Here is a 25,122-nt window from a genome sequence, read left to right as displayed (position 1 = left end):
TGCTCCCAGCAGTAATATGAACCCAGTTTAAAAACATGAAAGTGAAAAGAAAAGAAAAAAAAAAAGTCAGATTTGGGAAATATAAAGATTTAGCTCACTTCAAGATAATAATGTGAACATAATATATTGTATATCCAATTCATTAGTATTTTGGCAAACAAAGGAATACAAAGAGTGTTTCAAAGGTATAACAACAACTTACTGCATTTAAATACATAAAGACAACGCATCTTAATTATAAGAAAGTTTAAGATAATAAAATATGTTTCTTTAAAAAAAGGGGGGGAACATGCAGAGTGAACATAAGAGGTCTAAGAACTGATCCCTGAGGAACTCCATGCCACATTTGTAAGCTTGGAAATGTAGTTTCCAACCACTACAAAGGAATATGTAATTTCAAAGAACAATTGAATCCAATGTACATCTTGGGCCGAAATCATAATCCATCATTAAGGAGCAATAATCCACATCATCAGGTTTAAGAGTCAGTTTTACGACAGCTATTTTTGGGGAAAAAACAGCACAGTTTAATTTAAAAATGATGCTGAGATCTACACTGAAATATTAAAAACAACAAATAGTGGGTTGAGATGCAAAAATAAATAAATTAAAAAAATTCTGGATGTGAAATGTACACAGTCATACATTTGTCATGATTAACAACCATCACGTGATCCAGTCAGTTTAGAAAAATACCTCAGTGCCAGTTCCTGAGTGAATGTTTTAAAACGGACATAAATATTTCATCAGACCATGTCATCTCTTTTTCATAAAGGAGAGACACTATTTATTTTTGTTGTGCACATTATGTTTTTAGACCACAGGCCAGCAAGAGTGCGAGCGGTGGACAGAGATGGTATCATGTGGCCACAGACGTGGTCTGGAGAAATGCAGGATTATTGATCCGAGAAGGGTTACTCAAATGCACCACGACTCTATAATGTTGTCTTAAGATGGAAAGTCAGCACATTTCCAACTTTTCAGACCTGAGCTGACCATAGACTATAGGAGCTGACAATGGCAATTAGGGGCAGTAAAATAATGACTTTGGCTATTTGATGCAGGAGATCAAAATTCATGTGTGTATCTTTCTATCTCACTATCTATCTATGATCTCTTTAAATACTCCTCTGGGAGATATGGGTGAGATAATTATGATTAATGGGGGGAGGAGGGGGAGTGCTGGAAGGTGGTAGGTGTCAAGGACGGAGGAAACATGTGTGTCTGTCAGATTAAAACACCACTAATGATTTGATGTTTGATCCCATCCTATTTTCTCATTTTGCGACTGACAGTTTTAATTATTCATCTATTTCATTGAATAATTTAGTTCAGTATCAGTTATCCAAAAAAGTAGTTTCTCAAAATCCAAGACACTTATTTTTTCATTGATTTCTTTCATTATAGCCATAACAAAAATTCAAATATATTCATTTAGTTTTTGAGAACCAGTCAACTCAAAACCAGTCTCTTGAATTCAGTTTAAACCAATTTAAAATGGCTTTTGATCAATTTCAGTCCAAATAAGTCTCTTAAAACACATTTAACCATGAATGTAAGACAGCATACAAACAGCTGAAACTAGACTATGTCAAATTTTAACATATTCCAAAGTTCTACCATCGGTTTAGAGCCATTTAAAGGTCTTAAATTAGATTATGCTGGAATTGCCCTCTGGTTTAAATCCAACTAAATGGTTTTAACTTAAAGTGGCTTAAAACACTTCAACCCATGAATGTAAATTGGTGTACAAACAATTTCAAATGTTCTACAGCTGGTTTAAAGCCATTTAAATAGATAATAAGAGAAATACTTCAGTATAATCCAACTAAACTGCTTTTAACTTAGTGTCTTAAAACACTTTAAGCCATTTTTGTAAAACGTGCAAACAATTTCACATTTTCTTCGGTTGTTTAGAGCCACGAAAGCAGAAAATGTGGTTTAAACCAGATTACAATTACCCTAAACCAGTTTCAATCCAACTACCTGTTTAAAACCTGATTTAAAAACACGTTGCTGTTAATCAGTGTACAAATAATTGAAACCAGACTGTCAAATGTAACCAAAACCTAACTGTTCCTCACACCTTTCCTCAAATTCTGCAGGACTCTGGAGACCTGTCTGCATTTCTCCGTGACAACCTCCGCGTCCACAGTCGGTCTACTGCCGAATCCAGGGAAAGAGACAGAGAGCAGGGCCAGTGTGGATCCTGTGGGGTAAACCTGGACCAGCTCAAGGAAGAGGCCGCGCACTTGGCTCTGAACAGGGGTCAGCCGTCGGTGAAACCTTCCTTTGAACCCGGCCTCAGTGCCGGCAGACCGCTAGGACAAAGTGAGACAAAATCTGGAGACGTGACTTTGAGGCAGACTGCCGCTGCCGGACATGAGCCACGGAGTCAGACCCACAGCCCACAGAGCCCCAGGACGCCACAGAGGACCCCTCAAACCCTCAGACGGCGGGGACCCAGGCTCCTCAACCCTGACATGAACCGCTGGGTTGAGGAACAGCAGCAGCTGGTCGCATCTGCCACTAAAACCGGGTCAATGTTTCGCAGTGAGGGTGTCAGCAGCTACACTTACAATCAGGTAGCCCTAAAAGCCTCCCAGCAATAAGCACACGGTGCACCGGGTGCACCCATGTTTTAATGAGCTCTATGTTCGAGTCAGCTTTTATGGGTGCACATGTCAGCACGGCGCTGATTCATAGTGTCCGAGCAGAGATGTCAGGCTGAGGACATTGTTTAAAAGTACTTTAACTAATGGAATGGAATTGAGTCGTGATTTACGTCTGTCATAAAAAGCAGCCAGTCAGAAGCACTTATGATCAATAGGGGGATGGTTATATTTAGCACATTTACATTAATGTGGATGGAACCCAAACCATACTGAGCCTCCCCCTCAAAAAGTGGACGATTCTGGTTTCACACCAGGTTTAAGAGGAGGAAAAACACAATGTTGCTGCAAATGTTTTTGTACTCTGTTCCAAGAAATGCATTGCAAAGCTAAAAAAAATACCCAGGGACCCCGGCGAGGTTCTGCCAATGTGTCACTTGAGCAATCCAAGAAAAAATCCATTTGTAAATCTGAAGCTGATCCAGACTGGTATCAGGGTAGAACTCGCCATTTTATAATGGATGGTAGCAACCTCATCCCCCAAATTGAAATGTAAACCTAAAATTAGGAATTAAGTTTTAAAAATGTCGCAGATTTGGTATTTTTCTAATTTGGAATTATCAAGTAGCAAGCAACCAGGATCCTTAAAATACTTAGCACAGACTAAACACATTATCACCCAGCCCATGGTAACGATCAGGAGCTTAAAATCTTAGTGACCTTGACATTTGACCTTCTGAGCTCAAAATCAATAGGGTTCTTGGAGTAGGGCGATGTAACATACATACCACATTTGCTAACAGCTGGGTATCTAGAGCCAACAACAGTAGCGGTCACAAGCAATTTGTGGTTAAAATGCTTCCAGTGAGTTTGACCTTTGATCTTTTGGCCTCCAACATCACTCGGGTTATTGGACCCAAAGTGCGGAATATACATGCAAAGTTGTGTAAGAATCAGATATGAACAGCAGAAGTTATTGTGCACACAAGCAAATTTTAGAGCAAAATATGCTTCTGATGACCTTGACCTTTGACCTATGGCATAACATAAATCAACACAGTTACTGGAGTTGGGCTGTCTAATCCACTGTCAGAGTTTGATAACAATTGGGTATGTATAGCTGAAATTAGAATTTGTAGTGGGGTGGGGCTTCAAGTGATTCAGACCTTTAACCTTCTGAACCCATAAATAACCAGGTTCGCTCATATACATACCAAGTTTGGTCATAACCAAGTATGTGTATCCACCCACACATCATCTTTAGTGACTGAATAGTCACCTTGCTGTTCATAAACTGCTAGCGTGTGCGTCTTAACCCGCCCCCGCACCGGTAGTTTAAGACCTCTACTCTTGGGCGCGTAGTCTTGGTGAACTCAAATTTATCTAAATCTACATCGTGCCAGCATTAGTGTAATGAACTGGTTTTCCTAACTAACTGACTTATCAAACTGGATTAAAACATGAACCAATAACAATTTGGATTGTGCAAGAATGCATGAGACAGAGTCTAGGCTGGTCCGGCACGAGGAGAAATCAATACGGGTTAATGTGGCTGAGTGAAAAAGGAGACAAGAGAAGGGCGAGAGAAAAACAGATAGCAGAGAAAGGATGACCTAAGGTGGTGGAGGGGAAGGAGGAGGAAAGGTCAATATGAAATGATGGAGTGAGATTAAATAAAGCAGAAAGTAAGTTTTAAAATAAAGGGTATAATAAGGCGTTCACTGTACACTGTACGTACATTTCGTCTCCTTCCTCAGTCTGGGGATTGTCGGGCCAGAAAAAAGGAGCTGATGTTGTTATCCTGTCCTTAAATCGGCTGAGGCGATCAGATGTGGAGCTAAAAAATAAAGACATCTTAAGCAAACGCTGAGGAGGTCACACAGAGTTCCTGCTTTAATCGCAGCCATCACCAACCATCCCTACATCCAGTGTTTTTCCCATTTTAACTCCATGTGGTCTGAACCCGGAGACCCTCTCCAGACTCAAGTAGGTGCCCTGGAGCAAGAACCAATGTGGATTCTTATGTTTTTGTTTGTCGTCCCCCATCAGAGTGCAGATGAAGCCCCACTGTGCCACGGTGACACCGGGACCATTCAGACTACCTCAAAGATTCCTCACCTCTCCAAAGTGGTCAACATTGCAAACTCTGCTGCCATGTCATTTTTAGCCAGGTAATCTGTCGCTATATTTATACAGACACGTATCAGACTGTTTTTTTTTTCAATTTTTACTGTTGTAAAACTTCTTTAGGCAGTAATTTTCAATATCATGTTTTTTAATCCCAAAGTGAACTCAAATCTCTGCAGCATGAAAGAAATAAAATTAAAATATTTAACTGCATAAATATTTACTGCTTGCAAGCAGCAATACCCGTCGTTTTGGGCCCTATCTTGATGATGCACGGTCTAAAATCATTGTGGTTTTGCAGAATTTCTCCCAGTCAGGCTGCCTGGTGATCAGAATTGAACACTTTTCTTCAAGTCCAGACAGGAAGTTGGACTCTGAGGTGGCCATTCCAGTAAATTGACCAATTTGTTTTGACGCCATTTGTGTCGATCTGGCATTGTGCATGAAGAGGTTTCTTCAAACTTTGAGATTTATTGGAGACTTTCCTTAAGCCTAACATGCCTCCCACTACCCACAGGACAGGAGCTTCACTGCAGGATGATGCTGATCCCACCAAGTTTAGCAGTGCAGTGTTTGGCTTTTACCATTTAAATTTGCTTGGGGGGAAAATGGTTTAAGCAAAACGTCATTGCATTATAAAATACTGCAGTCTGCAGATATGTCTATGGTAGCGTTTAAAAAAATCCATCTGATAAGATTATTCATAAATTCCTTACCAGAGGTTGATGCAACAGTTTTCATAAGTATTGCATCAACCTATACGCACATTTCAGTAAAATATGAGCATATTTACACATTTAAAAACATACTATTGACTATTAATCTTGTCCCAACTTCCACCACTTTTGTTCTGCCTCCTTTATCCCCTGTAGGGCTGCAGAGAAGCTCAGCCTGACATTGAAGAAAAAAGGACAGACCTCGCATTCTGCTTCTGCTCATCTCTCCACCTGCTTCAGGGAAATGATCCAGAAAAACCCTCCGCCTGTTCCCTCCTGCCTGCTCCAAGCTGTCACCAAAACCAAACTCTCACCCAGTGTTGCCAAGGTAGTGACACATTTAGACACCTTTCATTTGTAACAATAATATAATAATAATAATAATAATAAGTTCCAAGTGTTGATGCAGGTCAACTTGTTTGCCCAAGTTGTCACATTTCAAGTTTGATGAAAATAGAAAATTGGTTGTGGGATCAGTTCGCTGGGCAACAGCTCCAGCGGGGGACCCCACACTTCCCTTTCCCGGGTCACATTAACCACTTCTGACTGGGGGATCTCGAGGTGTTCCCAGGCCAGTGTGGAGATATAATCTCTGTACCTAGTCCTGGGTCTTCCCCGGGGTCTCCTCCAAGAGGGATGAGCCTGGAACACCTTCCTAGGGAGGCGCCCAGGAGTGATCTTACCAGATGCCTGAACCACCTCAGCTGGCTCCTTCCAACACGAAGGAGGAGTGGCTCCTCACGAATGACTGAGCTTCTCACCCTATCTCGAAGAGAGACTCCAGCCACCCTCCTGAGGAAGCCCATTTCACCCGCTTGTACCCGCAATGTAGTTCTTTCGGTCATGACCCAACCCTCATGACCACAGGTGAGAGTAGGAATGAAGATTGACCAGCAGATCGAGAGCTTCACCTTTTTGCTCAGCTCCTTTTTCGTCACAACAGTACGGCAGAGTGAATGCAATACCGCCCCTGCTGTGCCGATTCTCCAGCCAGTCTCACGCTCCATCGTCCCCTCACTCTTGAACAAGACCCTGAGGTACTTGAACTCCTTCACTTGGGGAAATACCTCATTCCCTATCCGGAGTAGGCAATCCATGGGTTTCCTGCTGAGAACCAAGGCCTCAGATTAAGGCGCTGATCCTCATCTCAGCTGCTTCACACTTGGCTTTGAATTGAACCAGTGCGTGTTGGAGGTCACAGGCCGATAAAGCCAACAGGACCACATCATCTGCAAAAAGCAGTGATGAGACCCTGAGCTCACCAAACTGAAGACCCTCCTCCCCCGACTACGCCTCGGTATCCTGTCTGTGAATATCACAAACAGGACTGGTGACAAGACGCAGCCCTGGTGGAAGCCAACGCCCACTGGAAACAAGTTCAACTTACTGCAGAGAACCCAAACACAGCTCTCGCTGTAATTACATTTCCTGGTTCCACCCATTTCTGGCAGATTTGTACAAAAATCTAACAGTTGATATTCCAGGACAAATGAAACCATTTCTCCAAGTTTGGTTAAAATGAGTTCATTAATGTTTTTGAACAATCTTGTTCAATAATCCAACAGTGAGGATGTGGGTTAAAATTTTCTAACATACAAAAAGTAACTGAGCGAGAGGATCCTGGTTTAGTTTGGTTACTTCCTGTTGCAATCTGTAAATAAAAGAAAACGCCTCTTTAGAGGTGACCCCCCCCCCAACCCTTTTTCCAACATAAAGAGATCATAGTCAATTTGGAGGAGATCCTATATCACCCCTCCTGTATAATACTCTGTAATGTGGTGCTAATGCCTCCATCTTGTCTCCCCCCTCCTCACCCATCACCTCCTCCGGGAGAGACGATGCAGATCAATATGGCTGCCTGAACCTCCCCGAGTCTCACAGATGGGCTCTTGGGTTGAGTTTAGAGTTACAGAAAAAAGGGCCCTCCGCCGGCCACACCTGCCCAGCCACTCAGCGCCGTGTGCCCTGACAGCAGCGAGCACGGGGGGTTCATTTGTTCATAAATGGCTTTCTGAATAATTCAGCCTCGATAAATACAGTCTGACACATGTTCAATACAGACTAACGTCTTCCATGGTATTAAAATTATAAGGACACACCGGGAGGCTGCCGGCTGTAAGAGGGAATTTGGCGCTCAGATTTATTTATTTATTTATTTGGTCAATCACAGATGATGTCATCATGGTGTAATGCAGTCCTGCAAGATTTCAAAGAAACAATACCGAAGCAGGTCGCTGCTGTGCCGTTCAAGGGTTAATGCAGTCTGTTCGACCGCAATCCTGATTCCTGAAAAAGCATAATTTTACAACACAGTACTGCAATATATTGTCTTTTGTGCAGCTAATGTCACCTAATCTGGCTGCCTAGATTTGTTTAACAGCAAGGAGACATATTTGAGCTTTACTCCTTCTCTGGAAGCATCTAAATCTTCATTCTTCCTGCAGAAAACTGCATTAAGGGATTGATGTCATGACCTGGAGAGCTAGTGTAGGAGGTGTGCATTGCCATGCAGTCGTAAGAGCACGTGGAGCATCAATATCTGCGTTAAGTAGATCAGCTGGCTTTCAAATTTGTGAAACATTATTCTCCTAAAACAGGCTGTTGGCCACAAGGCCGGAAAAAGCACTCGAGGCAGTCGCTGATGTATCACGACATGCTTGATATCGTATTATTTGTGAGAATTTGCAGTGCTAATAAGATAGTCAGGCTCGGACTGCAAAAATGTAAATGAGTGGGTGGGTGAGTGAGTGGGTAGGTAGGTTAGTCCATCCCAGCCAGCTTGTGTAGACAGTAACTTAAAAACAATAAATGCTCTTAATGATGATGAACTGATTAGATTACAGTGAGCTTTGATGCACAAGATCAATCCTAAAAGCTATTTTATTTTGCTTGTGTAATGTCTCATGGATGTGTCTGCCGCCTGCTGGATGGATTATGGAAAATTACCAACAGCTGTGGTATTTCCATACAGTTTGTCCCCCAACTCCTCATACACAGAGTATGTTATGTGCTTGGAGGTGTGCTCCCCCCTTCATATTAGTATCAACTAATGTGTAAAAACTAGCAGATTTGGGGAGAAAGGATGCCCAGTACACAGGCTGAAACATCCAACTGAAAGGGAAAGTCAAAGCAAAATTAAAGAATAAATAGAACATGTGGCTGGGGGTGTTGCCAAAAGTTTTCATCAGTACTGCAAATTAGTGATTGTTCATTTGAAGCATTTTGAGACACCCATGTTTCAAACATTGTTCCAGAATCTGCATGGAAATATGCTGTGCTGCCCCCTGGTGAATGGATGTGTGCCATATTTTTTTGAAGCCAATACAACCTGTAGTAAACAGCTTTGATGTGCCCTTTTTGCAGTTTAAAAATTCACTAAAGCAAAATACACACATTAGCACTACAATGCTCAAAATATACAAAAGCAGAAAATTATTCCTGCTGGTCCAACAGTGTTGTGCCCAGAGATCTTAAAATATACCTAGTGTGAATAGTATTTGTTATAACCCAGAAATAACACAATTTCATTGATTTTTTTTGCAGTATTTTTTGCCCTTTTCAAAACATTTGCTTTTATTTCTTTGGGTGTACAGCTCAAAGTCGTGCTGCGAGTGAACCCGACCCTTCCAGGGGGCCAACCTGTTCTCCGAATCGACCCATCAAAGAAAAGAGTCACTGTAATGGAGCCAATTTGCAAAAGCCAAACACACACTGAGATGGCACAAGGCAGGCAAGGAAAATCTCTCCTGAAGACCTTCACCTTTGATGCCGTCTACCCTCAAGACTCAAGTCAGGTTTGGAACATTTTTCATGGCAATCACTGAATAATGTTTAGAGTGTCATAGGGGTCCATGTAATACCTCAATTGTTGGAACTTTGGTCACCAGCTTGATAGATACCCTGTGGATGGGATGCCAGTCTGACACAGGTTACTACCCCAGCCTAGGCCAACACCCATTTATAGCAGGTTGGACTGGGACATTGCAGATGAAGTGTCTTGTCCAAGTGCAGAGGTAGCATGACCAGGAATCAAACCAAGGTCTACATATTGGCAGTCCAACTCCTTGTCCTACTGAGCTACCTGTTCTACAGCCTATTCCTTGACAAAGCAGTGGTGTATCTAGAGGGGGGTTGATGGGGTTGCAACCTCCTCTTGAGCCGAGGTCTTGCATAAACCAAGGCTGATTGATGAATGTTGCTACATGCAAGATGAGACAATTTCCAGTGTTTAAAATAAAAACTGTGGAATTAAAAAAAATGACAAGAGTCAGCGTTTAGCATCCATGATTGCCTTTGGAATGCAGGAAAAAGTCTATATATTTTCAAAATTTCACCTGAAGATAGAGCTCCTCCTGCAAATCAAACTCCCTGAATCTCTTATTTTGGGCCTTGTTGGCATCTTTTATCAGGAATTTTGCAGTTATTCTTTCATATCTTCATTTGACATCAGGCAGGTACATGTAAAGTAGGTTATAGTATGAAGACTTGTTTCTAATGGCTGGGTCCTGGAGGATATATAAGGATAATAATGTCAGTTTTCTATGGTGCATTTTGTGTTTTCTCAAGCGTTCAACATGCTTCCTGTAAATACCACACAGCTTGCTCGCCCTTTGTGTCTGACGCCCTGAAAACTGATAGGGCCCAGATACGCTCCACAATTACAGAGTCCATCAATTACTTCCAGCTTACAGTATCTAAACCCAAGGGAGTCTAGGGATCAGCTTCCCGGTCTCCGCCTTTCATTTCTCTGTGTGTCTGTTTGCCAGTGTCAGTCATAAGATGCTCGCTCTGCTTTGTTCTCCCGACCAGGCCGAAGTGTGTGCTGGTGTTTTGACTGACGTCATCCGCTGTGTGGTCAGCGGCAGCAATGGATGTGTTCTGGGTTTGGGATACGCCGATGTTGGTGAGTAATCGACTGCTGTTAGGGGCCAGGGGTTAAAAATATGAAGAGGAGAGCCTGTTTTACCCAAACTGAGGAACATTCCACCCCCATCCTGCACCACTGCCCCACTCCAGCTCCTTCTTCATCGCTCACACGGTCGACCCGCCTCTTATCAGTCTTGATATCCATCTCAAACCTTTTGCTTTCTCTCTTGCAGGCATTGCCACTTCAACTCGTTTTTTTTAAGTCATTCATCTGTCACCTGTTACTTTGTAAATACACATCTATTCACCCATTACACATCACACACGCAGCATTAAAAGATTCCTATTTTGGACATTTCGGCTTACGGCACAAACAAATGTTTAATTTTCTTGCAGCTCTGCGCTCCCAAACGCAATGGGCTGCAATATGTGGCTATTAGAGAGATGGAACCCTGCACTTAGTGTCGCTGAAGGGGTTTAATAGATTTGTGGTGCACGTGCACACGCACGTGTACATACACACAGGCTAAGGACAGGGTCTCCTTGGAGCTGCTTTTTCACGTGACGCCACTCTTCGTAAATCTGATTGAATTAGTTGCCCGATACGAGCTACACGTGGCGCACAGCCAAGGGATATCAATCTTCTCCATAGAATACTACTCTTTTTGAATAACACCAGGCAGCTTGGCCTCTAATTGGAGCAAACCAAATTTCTTACCCTCATTCAATTAGAGTTGGGATGAAACAAGAAGATAAAATGGCGAGTCTCTGTACGGTCAAAGTTAATGTGGGGCAAAAGGCCACAGAGTGCATACCTCTGCCAAGCGTAGAGCTTTCAATATTAAGGAAAACATGCAGGATATGTTTTCCATTCTAGGATGGACTAACTTCTTCAGATCAATCTCCTCACCTGGGACATATGTAACTCAAAAAGCTGAAGATGTTTTCAATGAAATTTTATGGAAGGGTAGGATTTATTCCAATGAACAGCTGATGCAGTTTTGGAGACTGATGATTAGATCAGTTTTAACATTTTTATAACATTATGAGATAAGGGTATTTTGCAAAATTTTCTCAAATTTTAAGGTTATATTGTTGACTTATATAATTCTGAATGGTTATGGACCATCTTACCTGAAGCACCTTTTTGAGCCTTATGTCCTTTCTCATGGTCTCAGGATGCAGGTTTATGCTAAAAACAAACAAGAAGCTAGTGAATTTTTGATTATCATGCTCCCACTTGATGGAATAATTTACCCATGGATTGTCCAGTTCTCTTCAATCCTTGAAGGCCAATCTGTTGTCAACACTTTGTAATTAGTGGACAGCTTCAGTAATGACTTTAATTGAAATGTTGCCGATTTGTATTATGTGTATGCATTTACTTATTTTTTAAATTTTCATTTATTTTTAATGGTTGATTAATGTGCTTGTGTTTTGATGTTCACTCATTTGAAACTATCTGACTGGAAAATGTTTGATAGCTACATAAATAATTACATAATAATAACCGTAATAATATTTCATAAAAATAATATTTTCTTCTTATCATTATTAATCTGAAAAGGGCTTTTTAACTTTCATCAATAAATATATTTTCTGAAGAAAGCAGAAAAAATTTTGTGCAATGTTTGATTTTTATTTATTGTGAAAATTAATATTTTTTATATAACAGCATGCCTAAGATGTTTGCATATTATTATATTAGTCCCAGATTTATTGAAATTCTTTGTACAATGGCTTTCATAATTTTTTTATGAAATTGGTTATGCTGACATGATATTAATCCTTGCAAATGAACTTAAAAATAAAATAAATTTAAATAATTGAATAAACTGAATTACCCAAAATTAAGGTTTCAATCAGAGTATATTTTTAAATTGCATTTCTAGTAAACGTATCATAATATTGTGATATCAGAGTCAGTGTACTGTGACAGAAGATCCTCATGGTGCTCAAATATAAACAGGTTATTGCTGTTCAGAGTGTTTTGTGTGAAGTATGCAGACGTGCGTGAATATGTTGGGCTTTGCATGTGCATGGCAGCATGTGTGTTTCCACCTGTGCATCGTGTCGTCCACCACAGGCTCTTGGTCCAGCATGGTGGGGAACGATGAAAGCATCCAAAAGCTCGGCCTGATCCCGTGTGCCATTTCCTGGCTGTACAGCACCATCGAGCGGCGGCGGGAGAAGACATGGACGGATTTGATTGTATCTGTGTCTGCCATCGAACTGTGCTGTGGGGAGGACGACGTACTGAGGGATCTGCTGGGGGAGGTCGTCCCGTCTTCAGCCAACATCCAGGACAGCCCTGCAGCCTACGTCAGCCTGCATGAGGATCCCGTCTACGGGATACAGGTATAAGATTATGTTGGCACAGTATGTCGAGATTATTTTGCTCGTTTTGTTAAATATTAATATTTTGTTGACTGCACCAACTTCCTTCTCAAATGTGAGGCAGATGCCATCATTTCATGTAATCCTTATTTTTTCTTTACAGGTGAGAAAATTTTGCTGTAACTGAATATCCTATAGCAGCTGCCTTTTGTTTATTTTTGTTTTTGTATTGATTAGAAAGGTCTATGTTGCACTTTAGCCAATGGGCAATGCCAAGGTGATGCCATGTGTCACCTGGATGGCTGCTCCTTGGAGATCGGGATGGTTGGGTGGTTGTGAAGGGCCAATGCATGGTCCTTGACTTGACATGACCTGGGTTACACTTTTATACTCGCCATGTGAGACGTTATAATGCACAGATCCCTCTCGGCTTTTACCTTCCAGCTCCGTAAGCACAACAGGGTGAAAGCTCAGACTGCTGAGCGGGCAGCTTCCCTCTTGGATGCGGCCATTGCAGCGCGTCGCCATGGTGACATTGCCACGCCTTTAGCCTACAGCTCAATAATGTTCTTCACTCTCCATGTCCAGCCGCCTCGGACAGAGTGCAGCACCATCGGCAAAGGTTATTATGACACATCCAGGAAGTCTCAATGTCGTTTGATGCATATTGAATAAGGAATATGTGAAATTGTTTTCATGACCTCTAATTGCTCTCCTTTTCATCATTTAAAATACGGTTAAATTGAAAGCATGATACCTTTTATACTCCTGTCTGTCTGACTTCTATCTGTAGGGTCACGCAGACCTTCCAAGTTGACCCTGATCGATGTGTGCAGTGGACACGGCAAAAGCAAACATCCTCATTCAGAACTGGGCCCCGTTATCTTGTCTTTACTGAGTGGACATAACACCACCCACAACATGTAAGAAACTTACTTACAGGTATATTGAGATCTAAAATTTGGATATTGTTTGATTAAATCTGCTTGAAATTTCACAAAAATCACTTGGTATTTGTGCTGTGTTTACACAGTGGTAGCAAATTGTCTATGCTCCTTCGGGAGGCCTTGGGTCATGTCAACTGCCACACCACAATCATCGCTCAGGTTTCCGACTCACTAGCGCACCTACAAGAGGTGTTTTCCACCATCCAGCTGGCTTCACGCATCCGTAGGACACAGCAAAAGGCAAAGGTACTACGCTTTTACTCATTTTTAACAAAATGGTCCATGGGCTAAGCAGATTTTCATTACTACATAAGGGGACTAAACAACACTTACAGTTCAGCCTCAGTATTCCGTGGTCTACCCAAAATGTACGGTGGCTATTATATTTGGATAGGGGGTCAATGAAGAATTATACAAAGGTCAACATTTTAAAATGCTCTAGTCATAATGAAATGCACACCACATTATTTGTCTGCTCATAAAGATTCTAAAAAGGTATAATTTTGGTCATCTATGACCAAATGTTTTGGAGTCAAGGGGTAAAAACAGCAAAAATGATACAGGGGTCAAAATTATTGGTTGAGATAATTGGATTAATAAATGGAATATTTTGACTGTACTGAATGCTTGGTCTATGCCATGTTACCTTGATAACTAAGCATGACAGATGGTGCAACCTATTCCATTTATTAATCCCATTAGCTACACCACTAATTTGCATCATTCTGTACCACAATTGGAGGACCCTTGTTAACATTTGACCCTTGTACAAACTGAAATGGACCTTTGTTGCCATTTTTGCTGTTTTTACTCCATAACTCCACAACCTTCAGTCATAGATAGTCCAAATTATACATTTTTGGAATCTTTATGATCAGACAAATAATGTGGTATACTTTTCAATATTATTGGAAAATTTTTAAATGTTCACCCCATGTAAGCCTTCACTGACCTCTACCTAACTATAGCTGCCACCCTGAGATGGCCATAAGTGTTGTTTAGTGCCCATAAGTGGAACTGATTAGGTCAAAAGTGGCTGTCCAACACGTCCATAATGTAGATATCTTCACTAACATGGTTCATCTTCTCTCCACAGCAGTCAACGTCTTGTTCTCCTTGTGGAAGAAGTTTGAGTAAAGAGAAGATAGGGACACGGTCTCTGTCCTTACGTGCATTCCACTCTACCGGTGAGGTAAATCTGGACATTCCTCATGTCCGTCTGCCCATTGAGCTTGATGAGCGCTCCAACAGTGACCAGTCCTGTGACACAGTTATTAAAATGGACTCAAATGGGTTGGTTCAGCACAAAGTAGCTCCGATTCTGGAGCTGCCCAAATTCGTCCCTATCATACCTTCATTGCATCCTAACAAGGCTGACATGGACGACCCAGAATTTGTTGCTCTCCTCCAAGAGCTTCTGAAAATTCCTCAACTCCGGGGTGAGAAAAAGAAAGAAGAAAATATTCAAGGGCACACTGAAGTGCGGAAAGAAGAAACAAAGCAGCCAGAGAGGGACTGTCTGAAATGTGATACGTTTGCTGAATTACAAGAGCGACTGGACTGCATTGACGGAAGTGAGACCAACGAGGATGTAATCAAGCCATTGACAAAAGTCCCCGTTGTTGGCAATATCACAACAAAACCACATCTGCAGAAAGACGCAGAGAAGCAGACAGACACCGACTCATCAGTACCACAACAGACGGTGCCATTGAACCCTTTAGGCTGCAGTCAGACCTCTGTCGGAGAGAAGCAACCAGATGGTACATTCCCTGGAGACAACTTCCAGAGAGAGGATTCGGGTCTGTATGACTGTGAAGAGTGCGGTGCAACCAGCTCCAGTGAGGAACTGTTGAATCAAACTCACACTCTTAGTAAGACCTCTCAAACCCCTGAGGTACATGACCCCAGAACTGTAAACTCAGGTAACAAAGTGTCACCCCAGAAATGTGATTTAGATCCTCACACTGTGGTTGTTCCCAGTTTACATAGTGTTGCACCCCAACTCAGCGGGAATCAGGGCATACATGAAGCGTCTGAATGCCGAAAACCCGACAAAAGGACTTCACCAGTTGGCATGAGTTCCCCCACAGTCCCTTCAACTTCACATTCTGTAAATACCAGTGTTATACCGTATTTCCCAAAAGAAGAAGTTAAAGAAGTGAAAGCCACTATCACGGTGACGGTTCAACAGCCACTTGACCATAAGGGCCAAGATGAACTTGTCTTCTCTATGGTTGAGGAGGTGACTATTAGTGGAGCAACAGACAGGGTTAGGACAGGCGGCAACATTATTTGCATCAGAGATGCTTCCCAGTCAATAGCACATGATCAGGTCTCTGCCAGCTCTCAACCAATCAGAATAATCAGCAATGTCAATGAAGAAAATACAGGATGTTCTAATATTGTCAAAAGCTCTGTAGTTCCAGAAAGCAACATGCAAAAGCCCCAGTATCAGATTCTAAGAGAAAATCAGTCTCTACCTTCATTTATAAATCCCATGTTGATTCATACGGATACAGAATATGGATTAGATAATATAAAAGAAAGTGACAATCCTTGTGAGAATTTTACAGGTGTAAAGTCAAGGTCTGACCTCATTAGAAATCAGGTGAAATGTTTAGAAGATGGGAGAGCTCTTGAAGAGAACAGTGCGGCTTTTGCAAGTGACTTGCCTCTTTGCCGAATGCACTACAACACAACTGCTTTAGAAAATTCAGCTTTATACTGTGATGCTGTAGACAACAAAATGTGTTTAAGGAGGTCCAAAACTACAGGTAGGAACCAGCCTAGAGACAGGGAGCCTGTTTATTGCCATAACACAGAAAAGGTCTCAATGGGAGCAGGAAACGATTGCAGGCTTGTTGGGAAAGCCCCAGAGAGAACTGGCAACTCACCTGGTTGCCAAGAAACCACATTTGCTTCCTTTGAAACCACAAGTCTGACTAAGGGCTGGCAAACAGCCAACCACCAGGATAGCTGCAATGGTGATCACATCGTAGACGGTGAACGAAACCCAATAGGGGTGACATCATCCACACCTAACAGCCCTCGGGTAACCCTGGAGAGGAGGCAGGGCAGACACGACTCAGCCAACAACAGCTTCCATGTTCCCTCAGGGTATAGACAAGAGGCTAGTAGCCTTCCTAGAAAGGGTTTAGGGTCTTTATTTGAAGCCTCAAGTCTAAGCAGGAAGCACAATAGTGCATATGGAAGGTCGAAGACACCCATTGAGGAAAGTAGCAGGCTTTTCAGTGCCAAGCTCGACCAGGTGACACGTAGAATGAATGCCACTGGGAGGATACCAGTTGCAGACTTTTCAACTGTAGACAGGCATGGGAGCAACACCTCCATCAGCTCAAGAGGGAGCTCCAAGGGAAGCACTGGGGACATTTGTACGGGAGGTTACAAAGCAAGTAATGGGAGAGATTCTACTATACCAAGGGCTAGCAGAAGCTTTAAGAAAAATCCTCGTTCTACCCACGTTGATCCTTTCTTTGCTTCTGAACACCACCTCCCTCACTCTCTTAAAAGTACCCATTGCAAGCTCTCTGCTGTGGGGAAGCTTAAGATGGTTAGCCCCAAACATCGTCGGCTGTCGGCCCCTAATACCAAGAATCTGACTCTCTCCCACAAAGGCTTGCAACAGTCCATCAACCGCAGTGCCAGTCTTTCATCAGATGGGAAAACAGTTAGCTTTGAGCGGACGTCTTCCTTTCTCTCATCCTCCCCTCCGCGGTCCCACCAGTTTCTCAGCCGGACACCAAGCCAGAGCTCCACATGCTCATCCACAAAATCTGTAATTCAGGGATTTTTCAACAGCCGCATCTCAGATCTCCCACTGGAAAAAGTCACCAGCCCTCCCTCAGCGGGTCTCGACAAAATGTCCACACATTCCTCTCCATACAGCCAGGTGACAGTGCCCCGCACGCCAACCCACCTGAGTGGGAATGCCAGTGACACAACCAGCGTGCTGAGTGGTGATCTGCCACCTGCCATGGGAAAGACGTTGCTGCATTTCTCTCAAAGGAACAGCATAGTGAGCAGCGGCTATGGGAGCATGATGAGGGACAGTGAAGCTACAGGCAGCAGCACCTCCAACAGAGATTCTGTCAGCGACAAGAGCGGCTCTGTTCTCAGTGCGGATCACAGCACCCGGACATCTCAGAGGAGAGGCAACACAGGTAATACTACTGGATTAGTCAGTTCTTTTTTGAATGAATTACTTCAGCTTAAAAGCTTGTTTTTTGGTAACCGTTCAAATGAGAACCTGTATCTTCAGATACTATTTTTTAGTTGTATTGTGTTGTTCTGAAACAGTGACTATGGAGTCATTGGGTTAAAACCTGGCATTTAAAGCTCCTGTTTTGCAGTTGGACAGTTTGAAAAGAGCATTGGAGACGGGGTGGAATCTTGTTTTCCACAGAAAGATCCTGGTTGCCATGTCTAGCAAGTTGGTAGGATCAGAGTAGACTTGGGTTTAATACAAGCATCCCTGTCTGGGCTCTTGGACAAGTTACACCATCTCCATTAGTCCAGTCCACCCAGGTGTAAATGGACTCCTTGTTCGGGGGAAGCCACAGACATGTTATGCTATGAAAACTGGAAATAAACATGGCCACCAACAGGCTTCAGGGCCAAAACAGGATTTACTTCCACCGCCGAGAGATTGATTTTGGCTGAGACAAGGGCGTGCAGTCTGATTTTTCTTGTTTTGTGACACACATTCAAAAATACTACCAATTTAAGACAGTTGCTAGAAATTTCCACACAAAGTACATACAAATATACAAAATACTGTAAGGTTGTGAGATTTATGGGCTAACCAGTGACCAGAGGCAACAACTGGATGTTTTTGGTTCTCTGTCTAGGATCCTTGGGTACTGCTGGGGTGACTTTGGCATCATGAGGGAGCGTCACAGTCTACATTTTGGCCATGTGAAATGTTTTTCTACCCATGATCAAACATATAGGTACCCTGTTGAGGACCCCGGTGGCCAGAGAGGGCTAAGAGGACACCTATGTTCCACCTGACTGCGGCAGATAGATGGTTACTTTAAAGATGTAGAGATAAACTGGTTGTCTGCCTGGGTGGCTGCCATCCAGCACCCAAGGCCGTTCCGTGGTGTCGTGGATCCTGCTAGACTAACTTTCCCAAAATACAGAGAAACACCACGTTTCTCCTCTGCACGTTAGAAATGACGTATTGCAGTATTGTAAACAATCAAAAATGCTTAAATTACAAAGATCTATTTTACAAATAACATTGGTATCATTGTACTTGGTACTTGGTTGGGTGAACACATAATTTAACGTGACATTAATTGGAGATGACGCTAATTTGAACCCTTTATAGCATTCAGTGTGTGACTGCAGCAGGTTTAAATAATTAATGTATGAACTCAATAACAGCATGTATGAATGGAAGCATAAAAAAGGGGAGAAAATAAATATTTGGATGATAAATTATAAATGTGACCACACTCAAAGACCAATCGCAGTCTATTGTTGATCATGTGATTAGTTTTGTGTGTTCGGGACATAATTTCTCATTAAGGGTCTCCTTACATGATTAATTAATCTCCATTCTAGGTGAAAGCTGTGCACATATTCCACATGGCTTTTAACTCCAGTCGCGTAAAGCGTAAATTATTAATAGTTCCTGTGTTTTTAAGAACAGAAAATCAGAGAGCGATGGTACAGTATGGGGCAGCAGACTGACATTTTTTCCATCTCTTACCACTCTCAGGTCTTCATCAGCATCACCTTTCCCATGATACCTCTCCGTCCATGAGACACTCGGCCAGCGGTCTCCGGGATCGCTGGGAGGACCGTAGCATCCCGGAGTCCTACGAGATCAAGGTCTATGAAATTGATAATGTGCAGCGGATGCAGAAAAGAGCAGGTGCTGGCAAACAGGTGCTGGGTTTAAATTAGATCTTTGGAAGAGGTTGATGGCCAAGGCATTGTTAAATTACATTTATCAACCTCTACGGGCAGTGAGTGGCAACGGTGGTACTGGTACAACATACCTCTGCTTACACTCTCCTAGCTGCACTTCAACACTGACACATTAGGTAGCACTGTAGTAGTACAACACCAGTTTGAGAAGATCAATCAATCAATCAACTTTTTTCTTATATAGCGCCAAATCACAACAAACAGTTGCCCCAAGGCGCTCCAAAGATGAAATGTACTTCCAGTCACTCATCAAAGAGTCTTGACATTTATTTTTTTAATGCACTCACTAGTGAATCTTCACACCTACTTCCTCCTCCTCCCTTTTTATTGGACCCTTTCAGTCTGGCCCCGTTTGATCCCTCTGAGGAAACATCTGGGTGGTGAACATTAACCCCACCCTCCAGAAGGTCCGGTGGCTGCAGATGAACTGTAATTGTGAGCCGTTCATGCATATTTGATTGTCTGTGAAACAGACCACACGTAAGCAGCACGCGGGCTAATTAACAAGAAAACATCTACAAGAAACACGTACTCCGAAAAAAAAAAAAGGCCACTTTCTATCTCGATTTGAAATGTGCTGCAGAATAAAATCCGACGGGTGTGGTGAGTTAATGCACCCTTGATGAGACGTCCGTCCCCCTGAGACTGTTCTCCCCCTCCACCCATCTGTGCCACGCTAACTTTGATACAATTTTAATGACCACATGGGAAAAATTGGGTCATCGCAGCAGGAATGAACAAAGAAAAACACATGAATTAAAGCAAACACAACAGCCTGTGGGTGAAATAAAAGATAATAACATGATAACAACACATTACTAGTACCAAGATCCTTCTGGTTTCACTGATGCCATTATGCAGTAATAGATAACATTTTACCAGCTTTGTGAGCGCTACATCAGCTGTACTGCGTAGTACTTCATTGAAGTAACAGCCTCCTGAGCTCCGTGATTACAGCGTTTGAGAAGCTGAGTGTTGAATGGGTTTGTGAGAGTCCCAGATTAAGATGACGGTTCGGACTTTTAATGACTTCCTGGGCTCAGCCGTCAGAGGTGTATCCATGTGGTGAAAGTGTTGTACAGATGTTCATTTATCTTAGCAGCGACATTCATGTTTCTGGGTCCTTGCTCTTTGAGATCGAGAGATGCCTGGGAAGAGCTCAAGGGGTCATGAGGTCATTGGACAATCCTGAAATCTTTGCAGGAGGACAAAGGTTCAAGTCTTTAGGGTCCTGGTGCTTCCCATCTTCCTGTATGGTTGTGAGACTTGGAGGTTCACCAGTGACAACTGGATGTCTTTGGTACTAGGTCTCTCTTGGGGAGCCACTAGAATGAATTTGTGTCAGATGAATGGGAGACAAAAATGAGAAGAAACAGGAAGTGCCAATCACCAGATTTTGACGAAATGGCATGTTTCTTGAGATGTGATCCAGTATGCAAGTACTCCAATGTTGAGGACTCCAGCAACTGGAGAAGACCAAGGGGACATCCATGTTTCACCTAGCTGTAGGAGAGAGGTGGTCAATTTGGAGGTGAGGATGGACCCATTGTCTTCCATTCAGGAACAAAGGCCATTTTGTGATGTGGTGAATGACCCCAACATCAACACAATGGAGCTGAAATGATCCAGTGAGGATATGCTTGTAGTGTAGACTTTAAGCTTTGTCGTATTTTCCAGTGTATAAATTGCGATTTTTTTTTTAAATAGTTTGTGAGATTCTACAACTTATACTTGTGTGACTTAGGGGATGTATACTTATATTGGGCCGGCCCCAAAATTAGACCATGACATGTTCTCAGTTCTGTACAAGGCTGTTACATCATGATGATTTTGAAATAATAATAAATAAAATTTCACAAGATGTGCTATCTTGATGTTATGATAACGTCTTGCATAAAACTGAGAATAGGCAGCGGTCCAATTTCGGGACCGGTTCAACATAAGTACACTTCCCCTATACTCCAGAAATACAGTAATTTCAAGGGGTTTAACAAAAAAAAAAAAAAAGTTGCATTAGCCATGTAGTGTTGTCTGGGCCGCTGAAGAGGAGGTACTGCTGGCCCACCACCACCAGAGGGCGCCCTGCCTGGAGTGCGGGCTCCAGGCACCAGAGGGCGCTGCCGCCTCACAGGAGCAGCCAGGGTGACAGCTGTCACCCATCACCTGCGACAGCTGTCATCAATCACCGGATCTGCAGGGATATATCAGCAGGGCGGCATCTCCACCTCATTGCCGAGATATCGCACTACCAAGGAGGTAACGAACTCAGCCAATCATTCTGTTGATTAAAACCTTAATACCTTGTTGCTTGTGTATAGGACAGCTGAAGACTGTGTTGGACGTTATTAGATAAGTACTCACATTCCTACACTGCAGTATTGTATCTGACGAGAGGTGGAGGTGGTGTTTCCACCCTACGTGTTGCTGGGTGCAGCCGCACCCACATCTGACTGTTTCTGTTCCTCGCTAGCAGTACCGGATCCGACGAGCGGAGGCAGTGGCCACCTGGGAGTTCGGGACTTGGCGGCTCCAGTATTCCCGGGGTTCGGTGGCGGTGGAAATCGGGTGGTTCCGGTTCGACTTGGACAGACGTCTCCTACCTTCGAGCCTGCCCACACGACACCATTGGAATTCGGCTTGTTCCCGAAATTGTAATCAGTTGTGTTTGTTGTGCAAGTTTCACAACAGTAAAGCTTTGTTATTTGACTTTCTCCATTGTCCGTTCATTTGCGCCCCCTGTTGTGGGTCCGTGTTCCTACACTTTCACAACATGTAGGCCATAAATAATTGGACAAGTTAAATAGCATTATTGTTGATACAAATCATCACTTTTACAACCTTTTTTTTAGTATTTTGTGCTTCATAAACAGCAATAAAGGTGTCTAAATGTGTGTTGGTATTTCCAAGGGGCCTGCATGCTTCAGCACCAAGCTGAAGTTTTTGGAGCACCAGCAGCAGCAGATCTCAGCGCTTCGACCCAAATACCACAAACTGAAGAGGGATGTGGATCAAACCGAGCACAACCTCATGCTGGATCCCGTCAAGTGGAACCAAGAGTGTCGGTGGAATTACACATTACTGAAGCATTAAATTGTTTTCTTACATTTAATTATCACACAAACCAACTAGATGGTATCCCAAAGCACAACAATCACACCTGTTTTTGTGGATCTGCTTCCAAATTTTCCAATTTCTCTTCCGGGTTTGGCTCAAACATTTCTTCAAGAGTGGACAAAATTGGCTGATCCTAATTTACACTGCAGACAATAAATGAATGTTTCTGTCTCCGCCTCTTTCTGGATATGCCCCAAAATGCAGTAATACCTATTCTACGGCAAAGTGAACATTTTCAAAAAATTTTGTCAATCACTTCAAATTATGGCTAATTTAGTGTCTCCGCCCATTTAAGTACAGCCGCTTTAAAATGAAACGTTAATGATTCTTAACCAGCCTCAACATCTTCAGCAATTTTTCTAGCAATTCATACATTAATAAAATTGCGTATCTTACACTTAAAAATATTCACGTAAGTATTCTGGTTCTGTTACTTTTTGAAAATCCTCTCAAAATAAAGTGAATTAGACCAATCAGATCTGTCATTGCCTTTAAGAGCCGGGTGGTGGAGAAGTGAGAGGTTTTTTTTGGCAAAGAAATACATCTGCATGCAAGGCATCAAAGCATGTGAGCATATCGTTTTCTAGAGGAGCCACCAGAGCTCCCTGAGGTGAAGCAGTTCTGCCGGCTGCAAGATAGGGCCCATTAATTGAAAAGGATACAGAAGTTACATCCTAATCTCAGTCCCGCTGAAGATCAAATCAAATCTTACATGAATCAATGCATACTTTTCCACCTCATGTCTTTGTGTGGTGACGTGTGTGTCTGTGTGCGTGCAGTCGAACGACGGCAAATGTGCGAGGTGGAGTCCCTGGAGCACCTGGAGGCCCTTAAGGTGGTGACAGCCCAACTGGAGAACATAGTCAACCTCTGCAAGGCCAACATTAGGATGGCCACCTGCTTTGATGTTGCCTCTGGAAGATGGCACAAGAAGCAGCCATCAGAAAGCAGAGATGCATTGTGGGAATCTCAGAATTTTTTTGGTATCATAAAAGCCATCGGTACATCTGGATAATAAAGAAAATCTCAACACGTATGTCTTCTGCACACTTTGTTTTTAACTTCCGCATTTCTGCAGATTCTGCACAATATGAGCCCTTTAAGAACAACAGATTTTAATCATTTTCATTTTGAGATGATAAACTAGAACTGTGCACACACTTGTGTTTCGGAAAGACTTTATTTGAGCAGTTATTGTACTTTAACATCTGGGTTGGGTTACTTCCTCTGCATGAGCCAACTAAGTGACCATTAAGGCTCATTTTGACCAATTTATTTAAAACAATATTACGGAAGATCTGCATTATTATGATGTAAATGAACTACGGGTGGAGCAAAAGCAGCCGCTTTGTATTCATATCTCTCTCTCTCTCTCTGTCTCTCTAAAAAAAAAAAAATTAAAAAAATGAATCACACAATAAAACCTCTTTTGGTTGAAAAAGTGCTCCTAGTTTACTGATTTAATTTAATATTAAAAACATGTCTGCTGATGTAATTTTTCCACATATCAAAACAGCAGAGGTTCTGTTTGTCTTTTTTTTATTTTAAATGTTTTCTACTGCCAGTGTAATGGAGGAATAATTACATTAACCGAGCCATTAAGCGTAATGAGTAGTACTGCAATCAATACACAGTATGAGGTTGTGTAAAGTTTTTAAAATCACTTAAACATAGCAAAAAAATGGACACTTCAGATTCCTGTTAATCAGCAAGTTCTGCATCACTCTAACTGCCACAACTCTGAAGTTAATTTTTGTTCATGGATTCTGCAAAATGCATTCTTTGATTTAAAAATAAAAAAATAAAGTCATTCCACTGTGTAAGCTTGTACTTTTATTGCATTTTTGTGTCCGAGTGCAATGATCTGACATTTCTTTAAAACTACAGTGTGCAGGATTTAGGGATCTTCAATAGAAGAAATAGAATATCAATATAGCATTCATAAGCATTTGTTAAATAGTGTATAATTACTTGCAACAAGGAATTTTTTTAACGTGTTTTTATAAGCTTAGAGAGTGGGCTGCCCTCACGGAGGCTGTCATGTTGTTGCACACAATTTAAATCCCGTTTTTTTAAAAACATTGAAAAACATTTTCTTACATTTTAAAAAAAACTATTTTTTAAGTAATTTTAAACTTTATTATGAAATTGAAAAATCAAACGTTTTATTATTATTTATTTATTTTGAATTACTTTTCATACTTATGAGTTTTAATACAGTCGGCATCAACATACGCAGGCTAAATCGTCAAGGTGTGACAGGGCATTAACCTCCAGTATCTTCACAGCCCACCAGGGGGATGTAACCCCCCTTTTTGGAAACACTGGCATAATAATAATGAGTTGGCATCAAGTTTAGACATTTTGAGAGTCAACAATAATGATAAAACACACTTTTGGTGAATGCTGGGTTTTATTTCAAATTATACATTTTTTTAGAAC

The 25,122-nt window shown here is 42.1% G+C and overlaps 1 protein-coding gene and 1 long non-coding RNA gene across 3 annotated transcripts in view; one reads left to right on the top strand and one right to left on the bottom strand.

The window, feature by feature from the left end:
* kif26bb (kinesin family member 26Bb) overlaps positions 1 to 23,948 on the top strand; it is a 28,299-nt gene extending 4,351 nt beyond the window's left edge. Inside the window, exons 3-15 of one of the 2 annotated variants that reach the window (XM_034162478.1) lie at positions 2,106 to 2,585; positions 4,662 to 4,783; positions 5,612 to 5,783; positions 9,049 to 9,249; positions 10,265 to 10,358; positions 12,408 to 12,679; positions 13,103 to 13,280; positions 13,452 to 13,581; positions 13,692 to 13,851; positions 14,702 to 17,789; positions 19,355 to 19,524; positions 22,474 to 22,624; positions 23,460 to 23,948. In XM_034162478.1, the coding sequence (XP_034018369.1) occupies positions 2,106 to 2,585; positions 4,662 to 4,783; positions 5,612 to 5,783; positions 9,049 to 9,249; positions 10,265 to 10,358; positions 12,408 to 12,679; positions 13,103 to 13,280; positions 13,452 to 13,581; positions 13,692 to 13,851; positions 14,702 to 17,789; positions 19,355 to 19,524; positions 22,474 to 22,624; positions 23,460 to 23,695 (5,454 nt within the window). In that variant the 3' untranslated portion in view covers positions 23,696 to 23,948. Of the gene's footprint in view, positions 1 to 2,105; positions 2,586 to 4,661; positions 4,784 to 5,611; positions 5,784 to 9,048; positions 9,250 to 10,264; positions 10,359 to 12,407; positions 12,680 to 13,102; positions 13,281 to 13,451; positions 13,582 to 13,691; positions 13,852 to 14,701; positions 17,790 to 19,354; positions 19,525 to 22,473; positions 22,625 to 23,459 lie in introns of those variants that run through there. The other variant, XM_034162477.1, reaches the window with a different exon arrangement.
* LOC117503271 lies at positions 10,217 to 12,715 on the bottom strand. Its single transcript, XR_004558533.1, has 3 exons — positions 12,579 to 12,715; positions 12,383 to 12,481; positions 10,217 to 10,333 (listed from the first exon to the last, which is right to left on the bottom strand). It is a non-coding gene; the product is annotated as an uncharacterized LOC117503271 (long non-coding RNA).
* Positions 23,949 to 25,122: the final 1,174 nt, after the last annotated feature.

This window comes from Thalassophryne amazonica, chromosome 21 (assembly GCF_902500255.1).
Source record: "Thalassophryne amazonica chromosome 21, fThaAma1.1, whole genome shotgun sequence".
NCBI classification, from domain to species: Eukaryota; Metazoa; Chordata; class Actinopteri; order Batrachoidiformes; family Batrachoididae; genus Thalassophryne; species Thalassophryne amazonica.
The sequence above is the reverse complement of the archived record's forward strand: the minus strand, read 5'-3'. Positions and strand labels throughout refer to the sequence as shown.